Source organism: Telopea speciosissima, chromosome 1 (genome assembly GCF_018873765.1).
Source record: "Telopea speciosissima isolate NSW1024214 ecotype Mountain lineage chromosome 1, Tspe_v1, whole genome shotgun sequence".
NCBI lineage: Eukaryota > Viridiplantae > Streptophyta > Magnoliopsida > Proteales > Proteaceae > Telopea > Telopea speciosissima.
This window is the reverse complement of record NC_057916.1, coordinates 15,760,188-15,782,269: the sequence shown is the minus strand read 5'-3', so window position 1 is coordinate 15,782,269 and position 22,082 is coordinate 15,760,188. Positions and strand designations below refer to the sequence as shown.

Genomic DNA, 22,082 nt, shown 5'->3' with positions numbered 1-22,082 from the left:
TTACTCTTAAGAGCATGCACATACTGGATGTGCCCATTGATGATGAGGAAGTTGAGATGAGAGCTATGGATAGTAGCGATGAGGAGCATGCAGCTGATCCACCTACAACAAGAAAGACATAGCAGCCTCCTACTGGATCCTCCATCACCAGAGAGGAGTTCCTTGAGTTTCAACAGCGGACTTATGCCTTCCAGCAGCGGGCTGATGCTTGCCTTGATCGACTGAAACAACAGAATACGCAGATCTTGTGGCAGATCCAGGCCATCTCAGTCCATTTTTGTACACCACCACCTCCTGATGCAGAAGCCAATCTGTTTGCCAAGAAATATTCTAAGGGAACTCGTGAGAGAAGGGCTGGTTCACTTCACCAATTGGTGGACCAACCCAATGGGTCATAGGGTCAACCAACTTTAAATTGGGCCAGCCCAACAGGACCGGGAGTTGCTGGGTCTCTCAAACCCCGAATTGTGGGGGTATTATTGTTAAGTTATTGACAAAGTTTTGAGACTTTAAATGTGGGCCGATATTCACTTATGGTGGGAACCACTTGAAGGAGTGAAGATTCTATTATGTTTCTAATTTATTTCAATCAAGTTAATTAGAGTAGTTTCTAATTTTTATGTGGAAGTTTCTATTTTTTTCTTTTACTTGAAGTTCAAGTCTGCCCTTTTTCTATTGTAAGGCTGCTATGCCTCTCCCCATGATTTTACAAATGAATGAAGATTGCTTTGGCAAATATGTTCCTTTCTCAAGTGATGAATATAGCTTAAAGGGTTGAGAAACCTGGTTGACCGAAGCATCTTTATCCCCGTTTCTTCTATTTTCTTCCTTCTCTTCCTACCCAACTCCAACGTTGTCACACCAAATGACCGGAGCAGAGGACAGAGAAATACCAAGTTCATGTAAGAGAGAATGCGATCAAACAAGTTATGTGGCAATAGATGCCATTGCTCTATATATTTTGCCTCCGTGGATGAACACGAAACAATTGTTGTTTCTTAGAACACCAAGATACAAGATGATTACCAAGAAAGACATTGTAACCTGCGGTGGACTTCCGGTCAATGGGACAGCCTGCCCATTCGGCATCGGAATATGCTATGAGAGATATAGAAGCGGACAAACAAGAATACAGACCACCAAATGATGAATCCTTCACATAGTGCGGTATACGCTTAACAACAGACCAATGTAAATATGTTGGGCTGTACATAAACTGGGCCATGCGATTAAAAACAAAACTCATATCATGACGAGTAATAGTATGGTACTACAAGGCCCCTACAACACGACAATATTTACTCCTGTCAGTCAGAGGTGTTCCAGTGTAAAAAAACTACTGATTACCAATGGCAATCAATGTCGAAATTGACTTTGCATTGAGCATGTTGGTATTTTGCTTTAAGGGCCAATTGTTGGTGATAGTTAAGGAGAGAACCACGCGAATGGTTGTTGGTACAACCAGACTGAAGGTCTCATTGTAATCAAGCCTAGGACGTTGATGGAAGCCTTTGGTGATCAACCACGCCTTATAACACGCAACAGAGCCATATGCATTACGTTTTAATCGAAAAACCCATTTGCACCCAGTTACATTTTGAGTGGAGGAAGGAGGAACCAGGATCTAAGCACCATTGTGAATTAACACATTGAATTCGTCCTGCATTGCACGTCACAAATTTGAAGAATGCATCACTTGTGTGTAACAGGTTGACTCAACCAGATCCGAAACCAAACCACCGGTTGTTGAAAGTTTTAGACCAATTGGCGGAGGTTTGAGTGAACCAGTGCGTGACCGAGTTGTCATTAGATGGATATGGTTTGGAGGATCCAATGGTAATGAGTCGGGTAAAGAAGAGGATGAAGTGGATATAGAAGACAGGTTAACATTAGAAACATATGAAAACCTCTCATGTGACCTGATCGCAAAAATAGGAGGATCAACTAACGTGAGTCTGGCAGCGGGTGGGTTCAGTAGAATGGTCAGCAGCAAGTGGTGGACGTAAAGCAATAGGACGCTCAATAGGATAATGTGCAACAAGTGGTGGGGCAGACGAAAGAGAAGAAGCAGAACCAAGAGGGAGCTGACTTGGATGACCAAGTGAATAAATGCATGGGAATATAATCAATCAGAGGACATGACTCAAACCAAGGGGCTAAGTTCGCAGACGCGCAGTAGAAGAAGGCCAAAAAAACTAGGTCGTGTAGCACTGTAACGCGGGGGCCAATGACAGAGCGCACAAAAGCATTGGTTTGAATGTGGTTTTTTATTACATTGGGGACTGCGGTCTTTTTGCATGCTCTTGTGTTTGGGAGCAGGAACTAAGGGTGTCAAAATCAAACCGAAACGTGAAACCGTTTAATAAAAATGGTTCTATTATGGTTTCAAAATTGAGGCCGTTTAGTTAAACGATTTGAACCGACCTGTTTAACACTCTTAAATGTACATAAACGTGACAAAAGCAAACAAAAATCATTTACGAACTGAATTGTTTAATTAATGTTTTGGTTACGGTTTTAGATTTGAGACCGTTTAATTAAAGGTTTGAATCAAACCAAACCATTTAACGGAATGGACCATTTAACACCCGTATTTTTGTTATCAACATTTGTGATCTGTTTGTTCGGTCACTTCAAAAGACCAGAAGAATGAACCATGGTGCCCAACACATTTTGTTATTTTTGGGTTCCCACCCCCCCACCCCCCCCCTCCAAAAAAAAAAGGAAGCTTACAAAGAACATTGCCAAACTGACCCTAAAGATTCAGAGTTCAGCCAAACATGACTGAGTTGAAAATCGAGATCCTAGAATTAGCATCATATACAAACGTGGTCTCATACGTTGGAAACAGAGGGTGCGCTCAGTGGCCCCAAAACAACCCCAGCAGCGTCACGGACTAGGGTTTACCGCACCCGTCTTTCCCCGCTCAACCTTTTTCAAGTCACTGGACTGTCAAGCGGAGAAGAAAAGGGCGGGAGAGAGATATAGAGATGCCACTCCTTTAGTCCCTCATTTCTTTTACTTCCTTCGCATATCTGCAACATAGCTCGGAAAATGTCGATTAAAGTTCGTCATCTAACAGTTCTGGGCGAGTTCAAACCCTTCGGTTTAATTGCAGAAGCTTTGGACGGAAAGCCCGTCGAAAATGTTACTGATAAGTACGATTACTTCCTCTTCAACCCTCAAATTACCCGCGAAAGCGACGATACTTCCGATCACGATTCTTCAGAAACTGCTTCGTGCGATCGAAGTGACCATGAGCTCTTCATTAGAGGAAACAGGTACATTCATCTGGATTACGACTCTTCCCGTTCGCATGTGTCGGCAAAAGCTGTTAGGGAGGGGGGGTTGTCATGATTCTGTAGAGAAGGTCGATGGTGAGATAGCTCCCCCTTAAGTATTGTCTAAACATCTAGGGTTACGGCTTCTATCATCATTTTATAACGACTGTGTGCGCCCCTGATTTTTCAGTGTCAGTTGCGTATCATCCTCATAGGATTGGAAAGGCGACTCCTTTGGGGAAGTGGAACTTTTGATATTCCACATAGAACATTCCAATGCTATATATTCACACTTCTTATTCATTTTTTTTTTGTTGGGCTTTACGGCCATAGTTATTATGTTATTATGACTCTTAACTTGTCCACTGGGTATGAAAATGCAGATTAACTGGCCCTATTATATACTGCTGTTCATGTGTTTATCAGTATTTTTTTATATGGTCTTATTTATCATTTTTATTATCTATTCCTCTGTCTCAGGATAATATGGAGTGCTGGTTCTCGAGTTCAAAAAAGATACACCTTACCCTCTTCTGTCATTATGGTATTTCTTTAGCATACCATTCACCGTAAAAAATTATTTCTTTGGCCTGCTTGAAATAGAACTTATTATCTCATTGATCATGAATTTACTTCCACGGCTGCTTCTTTTTGTTCCGTTGATTTCCATCATTTCATGACAGCCTGCCAGTGGACACAATTGTAAAAATTACTTGGTGCATTGTTACTATATCTCTCTGTTCATTGGCTCGTTCTTATGCTTGACACCTTGATTGTGCAGCCAGCGGTGCTTCCATTTTGTTTTGCTAAATTACCTCCTATATAAGTAATCAAATTTTTTTGCTGTAGCACTAATATAAAACCAAGCTTGATATGAGTCCTGTACATACAGATCCTTATTCAATCTACCAATCTGTTCTTACTGTTTGAACATTAAAAATCCTGATTGTGATCTTGTTTACACTCTTTTCTAGATGCTCGTGGACTTGAATTTCAACAAATAAGCCTATTTGCCTGCCCCTAAGGAAAATTAAGATGTGCTGTTGAAATCATAGGAGCTTGGGGTGAATTCTGTAAAAACCACTGAAATGATGAAACCATGGGACTTAGGAATGTTTAGTTGCTACTGAAAACCATCAAAATTGGTTTGCACAAATGGATCATTTTACATGAATGTAATCAGACCACTAAAGAAAGAGATTTTTGCTTTAAAAAAGAACCTAACCAAAATGTTTGATTAGGTCCATGAGTGGCCTAATCTAACATCTGATAGCAATTATTATTTTTGTACTAAAAATTATTATTATTATTGGTTGGTAATATCCGAAATGGCCACGATTATCATGAAATAGAGGATGCAGAGTTGATATTATGATTGAAAGATCTATGATTAAATTTCTTGGCTGAAATATTACGCGGTAGCAATTGGCATTCCAGAAGTATAAATCTCGATAAAATTCTCTGTAAAAATATTGAGAATGCTAGAAAATAATAATATAATAGTGTTTTATGATGATATGTGAGGGAAATAGAGATGCATTTCTGTTTATTTTCCCCTTATAGTAAACCATGTTTTGTTGCATTTATATTTTACATATTTCTATATTTGGTTGAGAGAAATTGAGAAAATACTATGCAAAAAATAGTTTGAGGTTCCTTATTTCAGAAGAATTTGGATGGATAACTGGGTTGTGAATTGGAAGAAACTTATAACCTGTTGGCAGTTGGCACATTTACATAGCGAGGACATTCAGTGGGAAGAGAATAAGAGAACCTGGGTGAGGGCCCTTTGAGGGCCTTTTCTTTTATTTTTCAATTTTGAAAATTTTCATTGGCAACAGCATAAACGATTCCATTGTTATTAATAAGCAAAAGGATATACACTATTGTGAAACCATTTCTGGATGTTATTCAACTGTTAGCATGGTATGCTTGATAGCAAGTACTTTTGTTCCCTAGACTTTTAAAATTTTGTTGTGGATGTCCTCTTTTGGTACTTTGGGTGCTGACAGTGCACGCCTGTTAGTTTGTATTTTTTAATGAAGCTTCATTTGCAAATGCATTATCTCCCTCAAAATGAAAAATTTACACCACTTCGTAATTTGTTCCAACATATCGGCCGGAATTTCTCAATATTTATTTTGGGGAACTGAAATTTTCCATGAAACTGAAATTGCATAACCTTGGTCGAATCTATGGTCTAAAGAAAGTTACAAAAATTTACTTCACTTTCCTAACTTATTAATATATACTTCACCCGTATTCAGACGATCGCACTTCTAAGAAGCTCAGACTCTCCTTCACCCGTATCTGTGTCGACATCTCTGCTGCTTGCCCCCCTCCCTCCATTTCCATCGTGGAGGACGATGGTTTCAGTATGGAACAGCCTGTAAAGTATGACTGGTTGCCGCCTCACTGCATCCATTGTAAAGTCTTTGGCCACCATTCCTTGACCTGCTCAGGGAAAGCCCTTGCAGTCCCTGCTCCACCGGATGCTTCCTTTTGACTGAAGCTGCACCTACAGCCCCTGTTTTGCTTGAAGTTCCCCTTGTCGTCTCCGTTTCACCAGGTGCTCCAACTGTCGCCTCGCTCATTTCTGAAGATCTCGCTCTCCCGCAGCATTCGCTTTCCGATGATCTTTCTCCTCGGGGAAGATCCTCTTCCCTTCCCGCCGACGTAAAAATCTTCGTCGATCGGTAGCCCTGACGGAGAAGCCTCTTGGAAAGGCTGCCCAGATGCCTGCCTGCTCTTCGAAACCTGCTGTGCCCCTGACCTCTGCGCCGACTATCGCTGCATCCTATGTAAAAGAGACTCTGCAGTCTGCTCCCCTGCCCTCTTTGTTGCCCTGCAAGCTCTCCGGTCTGGCTATTTCAAGCTCTCCAACAACCCTTGCTAGCTCCTCGGCAGACGCGATTTCCACTTTGATGTCTCTTAAGCTTGCTAATAGGAGCTCCATGGCCTGTGAAGACTTTTCTGCTGATCGAGGAAGAGCTTCGTCAAGATTTGTCTCCATCACTGAACACTTGAACCACGACTTGCCTCTTCAAGCTCCCTCTACTGCTGACGATGTCTCTGCCCCCGAAGATATGGTCAACGGTGCCTTCTCTGGTGATGGATGCTTGCCTCAAGTGCTTTCGTTAGGTTTGCCTACCCCCTCCCCCCCCCCCAACCCCTTTCCCCTTTTTGTGGATCCCCTCCTCTTCCACCTTTTCCCTATTCACAACTACCCCCCTTGCTTCCTAATCCTCTCACTTCCACCCCCCTGTCCCCACTTTGCCATCTCCTGCCAAGTGTCCTCTCAACTTAATTCACAGCCATGCTACCCCTTCTCAACTTAAACCCCCATCAGCTCCTGAGCCCTCTAAATCGTTACTATCACCTTTAACACCCATCTGGCCCATTCTCGCTCAAGTCCATCAATCCTCTTCCAGTACCTCTTCTCCTAGGCCCATCTGTCCCAAAGCCCATTCAACCTCCACTAATACCCCCCCATCAAGCCCACTCACTCCACTAAATCCACCAGATCCAAAGCTCTATAAACCTCTACTAAAACCACCCCCCTTAAGTCCACTCATTCGTCCAAAGCCACCAGTTCCAAATCCCTCAAAACTTCTCTAAACCCATTCCCCTGAAGCCCACCCACTCCAACCTCCATTCTTCTTTCCCTTCTCAACCGAACCCTCCTCCCCCCTTCAACTCTTATTTCGCCTACAATCTCCCCATTATTACCCCCCAACCCATCTTCTCCTAGCCCATCTCCCCGATCCACCTCCCCGGCCTCTCCTAACCTGATTCACTTCAGAATCCCAATTCCCCACCCTTCCTGCAGACCCCCTTGCTCCTCTAGATATCTCATTGTCTTTGCCGCTACCCGCTGTTCGCCTCCCAAGCCCATTGGTCTTTCTAGACCCTCCCCCCTGGTGACCTTTTAGTCGCGACCCGGCTATTGTCTTCTCCCGCAGACGATACCGGAGTGTCCCCCCTAGGTCCTCCCTGCCCTCTACCCTCTAGTCATGTCCGCTGGTTTCATTTGGAACGTTAGGGGCCTTAATTCCCTAGCTAAGCACCATGAAATTAGATCGTTCATCAACTCCTCTCACTTCTCCTTTTGCGCTCTTCTGGAGACCCGAGTCCTCCAAGAGAATTCCTCCTGTATTGCTGCTTCTAGAGCTCCTTCTTGGTCCTTGCTTTCTAATTACACCCATTCCCCTAATGGCCATATTTGGATCCTCTGGAACCCCTCCAAAATCCACATTTCCATCTCTCACTCCTCCTCCCAACTCCTTCACCTCCATCTCTCCTTCCCAAACTCCCCTCCTCCATCTTCCTCACTGTGGTCTATGCTCACAATTGGCTGCTGATCGGTTAGCCCTCTGGAATGACCTCTCTCTCCTCAAATCTGGGATTAATTCCCTACCCTGGGGTGTGGGCGGTGATTTCAATGTGGTTAGATTCCAATATGAAAAATTTGGAGGCCGCCCCATTGACCCCCCCTCAGTCAACTCCTTCAATGATTGCATTGAAGATCTCGATCTTGACGACCTTTGGTGGTCAGGGTCTCCTCTTACTTGGCACAACAGAAGGATTGGCCCTGAGCGGGTTGCTTGTAAGCTCGACCGCCTCCTCATTAATGACTCTTGGCTGTCTACCTTTCCTCATTCCCATGCTACCTTCCACCCTCAGGGCTTATCCGACCACTGTTCTTGCTACCTTCTCATTTGCCTTATTCATCTTTTGGTCCTAAGCCATTTAAATTCTTCGACATGTGGTCCTCCCATGCCGACTTCCAAACCACCTTTCTCCAAGCTTGGCGCCCTCCTATCCATTATCCCTCCCTTCCCCTCCTCGCCTTCGCCTCCAAACTCCATCGTACCAAAGCGGCCCTCAAGCGAAGGAATCTCTCCACTTTTGGCAACATTCCTTCCCGACTCTCCTCCTGCCGTTCAGATTTAGCCCGTGTCCAATCTTCCCTCCAACAAGATCCCTCCCTCCAGGATCTAGCTTTGGAGGAGAAAAAGCTCTCCGAGGAGCTCTCTTCTCTCTCCCTCCTCGAAGAAAGTTTTCTGCGCCAAAAATCCAGAATCAAGTGGCTCAAGTTGGGAGATTCGAACACAGCCTTTTTCCATCGCTCTTTGCGTGCCAGGCTTAGTTCTAACTCCATCACCCAACTCATCTCTTCTGATAGGACCCCTATTTCCTCCGTCTCTGGGATCTAGGCTGAAGCTGCCTCCTTCTTCTTGATGCAGCTCCAAGAAGGAAGAAGAAGAAGAAGAAGCCCTGAGCTTAGGGTTTGAATAGGGAGCCATAGATTAGGAGTATTATTTTCCATACTTAGTTTATTTTTCTGTTTTTAGATTGAACTGGTTTAGAATTGGTTGCATCCAATTGGTTCAATTGCTCTAATTTAAGTGAAGTGTTCCTATTGGTCAATGGGTCCTTATATCCTATTGGCTAGTATGGAATCTTCTCTTAAATTAGTTGTTTTAAGTTAGATTCTTTTAATTTAAGTTAATAGGGGTAGTTAGGACATTTTACTATTTTAATTATTAGTTTTTAAATTAGATCCTTTTCCTTCCACGATTTGGCAAGGGAGAAGTTAGATTGTATTAGGAATTGGCCTTTGGCCTTCTTTTATAAATAAAGCAAATCGTGGGAAAATAGATTTCGTTGGCTGCTATTGCTGCTGTTCCTTGCTCTCTTGTGAGTGTGTGCATCCTTGTGGATTTCAAGGTGGAAGGGTGGGTGGATTCCTGCGACTCCTTACGCCGTGACGGCTGGGAGGATCTCTCTCTGAAGGTGGCTTCATCCTTTCATCATCCAAGCTGCTGCTGGTGGAATCCTGTGGTAAGTTTGAACTTTAACTTCTGCTTTTATCTTTCCTTCTCGTTCCCATTCAATCCTTTTATTTTCTGATTTAATTCCTAAACCCTAGTTCAGTTACAGCCTCAACCAACCATCAAAATTCATTAATATTTCAGTCACAACTCCTTTATATCATCCCCTCCACTCGATATTCATCTCAGTCCTATCCAGCCATCTAAACCCTAATTCCCCATTAACCCCCATAAACCTAAAACCCTAAATTCCTGTTTAGGCATATTCAGCCATCAGAAACCCCCCTGCTGCAACCGAACCTTCCCCCTAGCCCGTCTAATACTCGACCTGAGTCCCAGCCCATAAATCCTACTCAAGACCCTAGTTTTGGTGATTTCCCTAATTTCTAAAAACCCGAAACCCTAACCCTAATTCTGCAAGAATTTTAAACTGAACCAAATCCTATTTTTTTTTAATATCAAAATAGCCCCCTAGACCTGTTGATCATTATCCTATATTACTTTCATCCATAACCCTAGCCTAAACCCTAGATTTGCCCAAAACAGCCCCAAATCTGCCGCAAACAGTAGACTTGATCAGAATCTGATTTCACCTGGCTCCTAGTAGGATTATCTCCTATTCTAGGACTACATTACTTCTCCTCTCTTTTCAATCCCCCTCCCCACTCCTTCTCCACCCTTCCCCCTAGTCTCATCAACAAATTTGTCCCCCCTTCTCTTTCTGACTTCCTTCTGTCTATCCCCTCGGATGACGAAATCACCAAAGCCATTCTCTCCCACAAAGCCAGCAAAGCCCCTGGTCCCGATGGCTTTAGTATGGGTTTCTTTCTCAGTTGCTGGGACTCGATCAAAGGTGAGCTCTTTAAAGCCATCCGTAGCTTTTTCTACAAACCCAGTCAACTTGCCCAGATCAATCAAACCTTCCTCCGTCTCATTCCCAAACTGGATGGAACCTCCTCCTTGTCTGATTTCAGACCCATCTCGCTGTGTAACGTCTTCTACAAGTTCATTGCAAAGATCCTCACCAATAGGATCCAGCGAGTCATCCCTAATCTTGTCAGCCCCAATCAATCTGCCTTCATCTCGGGCCGGAGCATCGCGGACAATATCATCCTCTGCTCTGAGATTGTTCGTGGTTTTGATCGAAAATCCCATTCCCCTGCTGCTCTCATGAAGATTGATCAGCACAAAGCTTTTGATTCTATCTGTTGGGACTTCATCTGCAATGTGCTCATCCAAATGGGTTTCCCTAATGCTTTTGTGCGCTGGATTCATACCTGCATCTCCTCCCCCTCCTTCTCTGTTCTTGTTAATGGCTCCCTTGCCGGGTTTTTCAAGTCTTCGGTTGGTATCCGTCAAGGATGCCCCCTCTCCCCCTTCCTTTTTTCCCTTGCCCTTGAAGTCCTCTTTAGGAGCCTTCAATCCAAAACTGATCTCCATCTCATTTCCCCCATCCCCAAATGCAAGCACATCAACCTTACCCACCTGGCCTTCGCTGATGATTTGATGATTTTCTCCAAGGCCTCCCCCTCCTCCATTGCTGCCATCATGTCCTCCCTCCGCCTGTTTGAAGTCCTTTCTGGGCTCCGTATCAACCTCCTTAAATCCAAACTCTTCCTCGCTGGGATCCCTGAGTCTGATAAAGATTCCCTCCTCCGTCTCACAGGCTTCTCTCTTGGCTCCCTTCCTGTCAAATACCTTGGCTTGCCTCTCATCCCCGCCAAGCTTTCCAGCCATCAATACACCCCCATGCTTGATAATATCCGCAAGCGCCTTCAGCTCTGGAAAGGCAGACTTTTATCCTATGCGGGTAGGCTGGAATGTATCAGATCGGTCCTCCAATCTTCATACCTTTATTGGTGTGGCATTTTCGCCATCCCTAAAGCCACCTCTTTTGTGCTTTCCCTTGGAAAGGGAAAGAAACCTCAAAATTCCTGCATCCAATCAGTTGGAAATCCGTCTGTCTTCCCAAGGTTGAAGGAGGCTTAGGCATTCGCCGCATTCAGGACTCCAACACAGCCATAATCCTCAAGCTCATCTGGAAGATCTCTTCCAAGCGCGATTCCATCTGGGTCAACTGGGTCTACTCCCACCTTCTCAAGAATGATTCCATTTGGACTGCTCCTTTATGCCCTGATGCGTCTTGGGTTTGGCGTAAGATCCTCCTTCTCCGGCCTCTTGCCCTTATGGCTACCTCTACCGCCATTGTTAATGGCTCTTCTACCTCCCTTTGGCTTGACCCCTGGCATCCCTTAGGCATTCTTTACAATGTCTTTGGTCCTAGAGCTGTCTACTCTTCTGGCATCCCCAAATCTGCTATCCTGTCTCTCATCATCTCCCTAGTTCCTGGTCCCCTCCTTCTCCCCTTCCCTCTGTCCTATCCCAGATCTGGCCTTCCCTCCCCCCATTCACCCATCCACTCCTACCCTTGGGGATAAAGCAATTTGGCTCCCCTCCCCCTCTGGTCGTTTTACCACTAGATCAGCTTGGAACTTTGTCCGTAACCCTTCCGCCCCCGTTCCCTGGCACAACCTAGTCTGGTTCAAAGGCTCCATCCCTCGCCATTGCCTCACAGCCCGGAGATCGCTTCACCTTTGCCTTCCTACCCAAGCCTTTCTCCTGCATCGCCACATCACTGTCCATCCCTCTTGCACCTTTTGCTGGAATGGTTTTGAGGACACTGTCCATCTCTTCTTTGCTTGCCCTTTTTCTTCTACCATCTGGAAAATAGCCCTCTCTTCCATCTGGTACCGAAATAGGAGACACCTTCCATTTGACCGAGAATGCATCTGGTTGACCAAAGCTTTTAAAGGCAGCACCATCTATGACAGTATTGGCAAGCTTGTTTTTGGCTCTGTTGTCCATCATATTTGGATGGAGAGGAATCTTAGGAGATGGACTTCCAAATCAAGATCTTTCGACTTGATTTGGAAAGACATTTCCTTCGAAGTTTCCTCTAAGATCAGCACTATACCTCAATGGTCTTTCATGGATATCGCAAGGAACAGGCACATTGTTGTTACCTGGGGTCTGGATAGCAGTTTGTTGCAGTCCCCTTCTAGTTTAAGGAAGACTTGACTCTGGTTTTCCTCTTTTCTCCCCCCTCCCTCTCTTTGTACATTCCCCCCCTCCCTTCTTTTCTCCTTCCGGCCCCCTTCTGGGGTTTGGTAATATATACGTATTCACCAAAAAAAAATATATACTTGACTTATTTAAGACTAGTAACGTATTAATAATACTGCAAAACTAAATATAGTTTTTTTGTATATGGCAAGAAGGTTTCTAATCATTAGAGGTAGATATGGATCCATGTAGGATCCATGGCAGGATTGAAGGTATAAAAATACATCTAGTTTGACACTGGAGATAATCGTTATCAGGTTGTTCAGGGGGTGCTAGTTTTGTAGTTTTCCAATTATGAAGGGAGGGCTCATTTTTTTGCAGATCACACTGAGTTTGATGATTGGTGCTGTGGTATATTCAATATCTGGCTTTATATTTGTGAAACACTGTTACCCTTTTTTTTTTTTTTTTTTTTTGCATTGAGCTTTTGTCACCTTTTGGGCTTTGTGGATGCTGTCCATTGTTTATTGTTCTTGGTTAATTACTTTGTATATTCTGCGGTATATGGCGCCTCTTTATGTTTGCTTTATTTATTTATTTTTTGTTTGATCAGTAACAATGATTCAATGGAAGATAAATTCAGAGAATTATTTGAAGCAAAAAAACCATCTGGAAGTAAAACTAACTATCTACACCCAAACCGCATCATATGGTCATGAAGCTTGGTTTGCTGTCATATGGGTTGGGCTTGGTGCTTTCATAGGTTTACTTGTACTAGGCTGATGTATCGGGATTTCAACATTATGTCCTAGGGGGAAGCACATTTTATTTTATTTAAAATGTTGTTGAGTTGTTTAATTAGGAAATTTGTCATTAGAAAATATAGTTTACAACAACAACAACCATAGCCTTATCCCAACTAAATGGGGTCGGCTACATGAATCCGATAGAGGCTATGACAGTAATAGAAATAAGTGAGTAAAAAGAAGTAAAAAGGACAAAAGGAAGTAAAAATGAAAATAAGTAAAAGAAGAAGTCAAAGCAGTAGTCAAAGTAGCATCTTGGGAACATCCCCCTACAAGGGGTCGGCTACATGGGTCCTTGTCCTCCAAACAACTCTATCCGTGGTCATACATGGGTCGAGCCCGACCACATGCATATCCTTTCTTACCACTTCGCCAATAGTCATTTTAGGCATGTTCCTACGTCTTTTAGCTCTGTCAAACTGAATCTGGTCACTCTTCCTTACTGGCATCCATGGGTCTCTTGACCATACTTACAGTTTCTATTTTCTTTTTAACGAGTCTGAAGTTGAGTCGAGAAGTCTTTTGTATTTTTGTAGAAGTTCCTCTCATATCAACGATAGATTTGAGTTAGGAGTCCTAAAGTAGTTTGGAAGTTCCCATTTTTCTTATACAAAAGTCTTTATGTATTGAAGTAACCCCTGCAGCTTTAGCAGAGTGATGGAACAAATAATTGTTGTTGTTTGTAAGGTGTGCTCACTGTGGCCAATTGGACGCTATGTTCTCTCTTCTCAGATTTCTCTCCTGTTTTCTTCTGCTTTTCTTGGATTTTTCTGTTTATGTTTACTGTTCATGTGTACTGTTTGTAGTCCCTTAACAGTATCCTTTTGTATTCCTTGATCTCTTCTTCGTCTTTAAACCCTTATTGATCCTAACACTTTCTGCATCTTTTCCTTGTAGTTCAACCCTAGAAATAGGAAACTTTAGGTTGTCTTACTTCACTTCACTTATTCTCCAATGGGACTCTTTAGGCCACTGTCTAAATAGCGTATCATCATTTTGAAGTATATCCATACTTTATTGTCCAAATTACAGTACAGAAAATGGTAAGCTGCAATTCTCTTGGCACCAACAGATATAGCACTTATTTTCTATACCTACCCTTTATGCTGCAAGTTATATTGAGTCAGTACCTTATTGAGGACCAGCAAACCATGCAAAAGTGACTACTCTTGGAGTTGGAGGGCCTTTGTCATCCATACCCTACTAACTTCCAATAATCTCCTCTACTTCTCATCAACCTCCTTGGTAAGTAAGCTATAAGATGAAGCACCTGTAAAGCAACCCCCCAGACCACCAGCCTGTACTTTCTTACTCTCTTCCTCATGAAAGCTTTAAACGTATAAATGAGCCTGCAACTCTGATCCCTAACTCAGCCACCACAAGACCTTAATCTTCCATCTGCCACCCGTGGGCTCCTATAACTCTTCTTGAATCCCAGTTTTATTTGGAAACACCATATGTTGCTAAAAGCACCTTTCTCTGTGGGGCTTTAACTTCCAGACTGAATCTCTACAGTCATTTGCCTAATGAAGCTGGATTCATTTTGGAGTAATATGAAACCCAGACCACTATGTTTCTTTGGCCTATGCCCTACAGCACCACCATCTAATGTAGTTCTAGATAGGGTAAAGCCCACCTAGAAGCCAATTAAACCAGGACCAATAACAAGGAACTAAAGGGCTGTTGGTTCTGCAGTTTCAGTAGGACAGAATTGCAGTTTTAGGTCAAATCTAGGGCTTAGGTTAGGATAATGGAAGGGGGACTTAGGGGGTATGGCTAGGCAGGTTTATGGGACTCTAATAATGTAGGTATTATATAGTTTTAAGTGTTTTGAAAATTCTGTAAAACTGGGCAGTAAGTCAGGATCGACTATGGGTTTTGGGGAAATTAATGAAGGATGAGGGGATTAGGGTTTTGATGGACAAATATGGCTGAGCAGCAAGATCTAGAGTTTAATGGAATTAGGGTTTAATGGAATTCAAGCAAAAATAAAGGGGGATCAATTGGGGAAGGGAGTAGAGGATTAGAAGAAGAAATTAATGAACAAGTTGCAGCAGAAATCCACTAGCAGCAGCTTGGACAGAAGTGAAGGATAGAACCACCTTCGAATTGGGATCCTCCCGGCCGTCACGACGCAAGGAGTCGATCGGATTCCACTAATCCCTTTCCACCTTGATAGAACCACAAGGATGCACACTCACAAGGAGCACAGGAGCAGCAACAATGGCAGCCAACAAGCAAAAGCTTTTTTCATTAATCAACTTCGTGTTCAAGGCTTTGGCCCCTTACAACCTTATATAAAAGATTCAAAAATAGACTTCTACTCTAAAAAGGAAAGGCCTAACCCAATCCTTAACCTATTAGGTAACTTAAACTGACTAGAAAACTAAAATACTAAAAGAAATAGACTCAAAACCTGGCTGGACTTATAGAATCCTAATCCAGCCCAACTTACATCACATGACCACTAATTACATAAAAGTCAAAACTAAGGAATTAAAACAGCTAATCCCGTATGCAACCTAATTACCCATATTTTAGGCCCATAAAGTGGCCTATTACATAGAAAACCCATGGGATCAAAGGCCCAACATACATATAACCCAACCCTAGACTTATTTCTAAAGAAATAAGCCCATTTCGGTGATGAATCTGCATCACCATCCTCCTGACCAGAAGATACTTGTTCTTTTCAATTTTCATCCCCTGAACTCAATCCATCACATTGAAAATCTACGTAATGTGTCTCAGAAATTGGTGCCAGCTGTAGGGACGCCATATAATGTGGATCACTGGAAGAAGCTCTTCGAATGATAGCCACCCGTACACCTATTGTTAAGGATCTCCTTTTGCAACCTGTGAGTTTCCCCCTCCCCCCTTCTCCAATATTGGATCCCATACAACTGTAAATCTAGGAAGAGCCCCTAATGGGATACCTAAATAATTGTGAGGTATCTGACCTTGAACACCAAAGCTTGTTCGCACTTTCCTTCATTACCACTTCTACTAACACCCCTCCTGCGCATTCCCCATCCCAATCAACACACTTTTTGTTAGATTACCTATCAGTCCTGATGTAGCTTGAAAGCATCTTAAAGTAACCCCTAAATTTTGGACTTGAACCACCTCAAGCCCGAATACAAAGGCAGTCTTAACTGCATATTGCAGATGGGATATCCGAGTGCCACTTTCATTTACGTTCACCCTTCTATAAGTACCAGCACTCTAACACTGAAAATACTTCTAGGGACTCTCATTCATCAAAGTGGAAAAAGACACAGTTGAGATTCACACCCCTGTCCTCCACTTGATTCTGAAACTCATCAGTCTCAATGTCTCTAATAGAAAACCATGTCTGATGTGGTCATATGCCTTTTAAGGCCTATTTTACATATCAATGCACCTGTTTTACCCCTCATAATTGAATCAAAGTTCTCACAAGTAATCAACACACTGTCCAAGATATATCTCTCATTGATAAAAGTTCCCTTATATGACCCAATAACAACCCCTATCACTTCCTTTAATCTGTTAGCCAAAACTTGAACTACCAATGAATGTAGTCCTAGATTTGAATAATCAAACTAGGAGCCCATAACCAGGATTTGAACTGAACATGTAGTTTGGTTAGGTCAAAATAGGTGATTTTGGTGAAATTAGGGTTTGATGGTACCTAGGGTTTGATAGTAGGGTTAGGTCAAGTTGATGTAGGGTAGTCTACTAGTGAAGGTCTCGTTAAGTTTTAATGGTGTTAGGTATGTAAACTAGAATTGGGAGCAGGTTAGATTTAGGGTTTCGGTTTTCTGAAAATCGGAAAAGATGGATTTTTAGGGTTTAGGATGGTCAGATAAGGGAGCAACTTGGGTCAAGTTTTCCCTAGTATGAGAGGAGAATTTGATCAAAGTTTGGTGTGATTTGGTTGGCTGGCTTGGTCTGGGCAGACTTTAGGTATTTGGAAAATTGAAAACAAAAAGGGAAATCTTAGGGTTTGGGCTGTGAGAGGATTAGAAGAAGATTTGTCAGGGTTTGGGATGATTCAAACTTACTCTTTTTGAAGAAGTACTTGGACAACTGCTTGTTTGAATGAAGATCCTTGAAGAAAAAACCAAAACTTTAACAAAGAGAGCTCGAATGAACCACCCGGGCTTCACACCACAAGGTGTCGATTGGATCAAACACCAATCCCACCAACGAACCACCCGGGCTTCCCACCGCAAGGTGTTTGTCGGATCAAACACCGATCCCACCAGCTTTGATAAAATACAAGACTAAAATCTTCAATGGAGAAGAAGAGCAGCAAGTAGCTTTTCATTAACATCAAAATTCGTGTTCAATACTTGCCCCCCTTACAACCTTTATGAAAGACTCAAAAATAGACTCCTACACTAAAAAGGAAAGGCCTAACTCAATCTTTAACCTATTAGGTAATCTAAACTGACTAGGAAAGTGAAATAACAAAGGAAATAGACTCAGAACATGGTTGGACTTATAGAGTCTTAATCCAGCCCAACTTAAATAGTCACATGACCACTTAACTAAGTGTAAACAGCCCTGTGTTTGAATGCTTGAATGAGCAAAATCGATCACCCAACCCCTTTATTTATAATAACCAGAATTACAACTACTCATAATGAAAGTAGGAATGCCCCCCTTGCCTATTCTTATTAGGAATTCCCATTCCAACTAGGAATCCCAAATAGAGATCGGCTAAGGGGGAAAAAATACAGAAAAAGAAATAAAACTAATAAAACTAAAGGACTAAATTACCCCTATTCGGTAAAGTAGCCTATCTTAAGACTCCCCCTCAAGTTGGAGCATAAATATCAACCATGCCCAACTTGACAAGAATATGATGAAAAACCTTCCCACGTAAGCCTTTAGTGAACACATCAGCAAGCTGGTCAGCAGATTGCACAAAAGGAACACACACTAGCCCTCCTTCCAACTTCTCTTTAATAAAATGCCTGTCAACCTCCACATGCTTGGTACGATCATGCTGAACAGGGTTGTGAGCAATGCTAATAGCAGCCTTGTTGTCACAATATAACATCATGGGAAGATGAACAGGAGTACCAATATCTTGTAATAAACCTTTGAGCCATAACATCTCACAAATACCTTGTGCCATAGCACGAAACTCAGCTTCAGCGCTAGACCTTGCCACTACGTTCTGCTTTTTACCATGCCATGTAGCAAGGTTGCCACCAACAAATGAGCAATAGCCAGAAATGGACTTTCTATCAGAGGAACCAGCCCAATTTGCATCAGTATATGCTTCGACACAAAGATGACCATTCGGAGACAAAAGAATTCCTTTTCCCGGTGCTGACTTTAAATACCGAAGGATCCGGATAACATCATCCATGTGAGAGGAATGCGGATCATGCATGAACTGACTGACCATACTTACAGATACTGCTATGTCAGGTCTTGTATGAGACAGATAGATGAGCCTACCAACCAATCTTTGATAGCGACCTTTGTCGACCGGTGTTCCCTCCTTTTCTTGAAGTCTGGTAGTAGCATCCATAGGTGTATTAGAAGGATGACACCCTAGCATCCCAGTCTCAGTCAATAAATCTAGGATGTACTTCCTTTGAGAAAGAAAGATGCCTTTAGAAGACCAAACAACTTCTATCCCTAGAAAGTACTTTAGTTTTCCCAGATCCTTTATTTCAAATTCTTGCCTAAGGTAAGTCTTCAACTGGGTAATTTCATGATTGTCATTCTCGGTCACCAGAATATCATCCACATAAACTATTAGGATGGTTACCTTTTCATCATTTTGCTTGATAAACAGGGTATGATCAGCATTGCTCTGCTTATAACCTGCAGAGACCATTGCCTTGTGAAATCCTCCAAACCAAGCACGTGGGGACTGTTTCAGCCCATATAAAGCATGCTTCAATTTACAAACTTTTCCGCTGGTTTTATCACAAGAGAAACTTGGTGGAATGTCCATATACACTTCCTCGTCAAGTTCTCCATGGAGGAAGGCATTCTTCACATCTAATTGTTGTAATTCCCAACCCAGATTCACTACATAAGAAAGTAGTACTCTGACGGTGTTTAGTTTCGCAACTAGTGCAAAAGTCTCCTGATAATCGATCCCATAAGTCTGAGTAAATCCCTTTGCAACCAACATGCTTTGTATCGATCCACAGTGCCATCTACCTTTTGTTTCACCACAAACACCCACTTATATCCTACTGGTTTCTTTCCTGGAGGAAGAACCACAAGTTCCCATGTATCATTCTTTTTTAAGGCTTGCATTTCTTCCATCATTGCTGCTTTCCACTTTCCATCTGTAAAAGCTTCCTGCCAATTTTGGGGAATACGAACAAAAGAAAGAGAAGAGACAAATGTACGAAAGGATGGAGAAAGGGAGTCATAAGAGACTACATGAGAAATGGGATGTTGGGTACAAGCCTAAATACCTTTACGATGAGCAATAGGTAAATCAGGAGAAGAAGGAGAAGATATGTTACCTGGAGATTGATCTGGTTCCAGGGATGACAACTATGGTGGTGTTGGTGCTGCAGTGGATGGGAGCTGCTTGTATTTGGAATGTCCCTTGTGATAGGTTTTGAGATTAGAGTCGTTAATTTTCTTCTGAAATTCCTTAATGGTCTGGAGTCATCTCCCCCTGAAGGGAATTGTCACCAATAGGATTTTCAGCATTGTCTAAGTTCTCCCCCTGGGGAAAGTCCTGTGGGGGACTAGCAGAGGCATCGTCTAAGTTCTTCCCTTAGGGAAAATCCTGTTGTGCACCAGCAGAGGGAAGAGGGGTGGAAGCAACAGTCGGTTGAGGGGTAGGATCAATAGGTGGTTGGACCCGGGTCTGGGTCTGTACCGGAAGGTCAACCATCACATCTTCACTGAAAGACTCCCCCTGAAGAGGTGTGGATTGATAATAGGAGAGAGTTTCATGAAAGACAACATCCATACTGGTGAAGGTACGACATGTAGGAGGATGGTAACACTTATATCCCTTTTGGGATGGAGAATATCCCAAGAAAATACAACGGACCCCACGGGGTTCGAGCTTGCCAGGAGAGCGGGTACCCCGAACATAACAGACACAACGAAAAACTTTAGGTGGGACGACAAAGGAGGAATAACCCTGCAGTAAAGAAGCAGGGGTGTCAGAGTCAAGGACTCGGGTAGGGAGCCTATTGATGAGATAGGTAGCAGTTAGGACAGCATCTCCCCAATATTGGGAAGGGACAGAATGGGCAAACATAAGAGCCCGAGTCACCTCAAGGAGGTGGCGGTTTTTCCTTTCAGCCACACCATTTTGAGCTGGGGTATCGACACAACTGGTTTGATGGAGTATACCATGGGCAGCAAGGTAGTGTTGGAACTAACCATCCATGTACTCTTTACCATTGTCACTCTGCAATATCTTGAGTGTGGCATTGTATTGGGTTTGAATCATCTTATGAAAATTTTGAAAACAAGAAACAACTTCACTTTTGTTGTGCATTAAATAGACCCACGTACTCCTAGAATAACAATCCATAAAAGAAACAAACCAACGATGGCCTTTGAGAGATGGTTTCTGGCTAGGACCCCAAACATCAGAATGAATAAGATTAAGAGGAGAAGAACTTCTTTTATTAGAAATGGAATAAGTAGAACGATGTTGTTTAGCCAAAACACAGGCTTCACAAAAAAAATCGTTTCTATGACATTCTTTAGCTAATGCTGGAAATAAAAGGGATAATGTTCCTAAAGGGGGGTGACCTAGTCTGTTATGCCATTGTTGAAGTTCAGAAGAAACTAACGCGCTTTGATGGATGGGAGAAGCCAAAGGTGGTGGTGAAGTAGGATTCCGATTATCAAGCAGGTACAATCCACCATGCATCTTACCACATCCAATCGTCGCCCCCGGTGCCAAATCTTGAAACACACAATGGGAAGGAAAAAAAGTTAGTTTGCAATTTAAATCACGGGTAAGACTACTGATGGAAAGAAGATTAGTGGTAAATTTAGGAATATGTAAAACAAAGGATAAAGGTAAGGAAGGAGTGCAACTGATAGAGCCCTTCCCAGAGATAGAAGAGAGAGAGCCATCAGCCACCCTTACTTTATCTTTACCAGATGTAGGAGAGTAACGAGTAAAGAGGCTAGAGGATCTAGTCATATGATCAGTGGCACCGGAGTCTACGATCCAGGGAGAGGAGACTACCGATGCACAATGACCAGCAAAAGAAATACCTGAGTGGGCTAAATGTGAACCTGGAGGCGTGGAAGAACTGACAGGTGTTGATGTAGTAAAAGCAGCAGAAGCCTGTAACATACGACGGAAAGCCTGAAGTTCATCCTTGGACAGTCCAGTGTCAGTAGGAGAAGCAGGAGTGATAGCCTCAGTATGATTAGCTTTGTTTTTCGATTTTCGAGCAGCACGTTTAGCATCGAAGTCGGCTGGTTTACCATGTATCTTCCAACAGGTGGCCTTAGTGTGCCATAATTTGCCACGATGCTCACATTTAACTGCTGGTTTCTCAGATTTAGAAGTATCAGCAACCGAAGGAGTAGAACCAACCCTAGTATGCAAGGCTGATCGATCAAGAAGTGTGGTGTTAAGCATAGTAGTTCTTCGGCGATCTTCACTATTAACCAAAGCATAGGATTGTTCCAGAGTAGGGAAAGGATCCTTGCCTAGAATCTGAACCCATATTGGGTCGTATTCCACATTAAGGCCAGCCAAAAAATCATAAACCCTAATTTTATCGACATGCTTTCTGTAGGCAGCAATGTCAGTGGCATTAGTGGGCTGATAATCAGAGTAATGATCAATTTCTTACCAGCACTTGCGGAGTTCAGCATAGTATTGAGGGATGGATAAATCATTCTGGTTGGTGTCATGGATTTTTTTCCTTAATTCATATACCTGAGCATCATTCCCTACCTGTGAATAGGTGTCCTTGGCAGCCTTCCATATCTGGGCAGCAGTGTCTAGGAGAAGGTAGCCCGGTGCAATTGAAGGATGCAAAGAATGAATAAGATATGACATAACCATGGAGTCAGTAGATAACCATTTAGTCAGAGTAGCTCCTTCTTCAGTATGGATGGGAGTAGTGCCTGTAAGGTGT

At 42.9% G+C, this 22,082-nt stretch overlaps 1 protein-coding gene across 2 annotated transcripts in view; it reads left to right on the top strand.

Annotated features, from left to right (window-relative positions):
• The first annotated feature begins 2,907 nt into the window (after positions 1–2,907).
• The window catches only part of LOC122671564 (anaphase-promoting complex subunit 1), a 141,386-nt gene continuing 122,211 nt past the window's right edge, over positions 2,908–22,082 (top strand). For both annotated transcript variants that reach the window (XM_043868871.1, XM_043868864.1), the window contains exons 1-2: positions 2,908–3,281; positions 3,762–3,825. In XM_043868871.1, the coding sequence (XP_043724806.1) occupies positions 3,055–3,281; positions 3,762–3,825 (291 nt within the window). In that variant the 5' untranslated portion in view covers positions 2,908–3,054. The remainder of the gene's footprint in view (positions 3,282–3,761; positions 3,826–22,082) is intronic.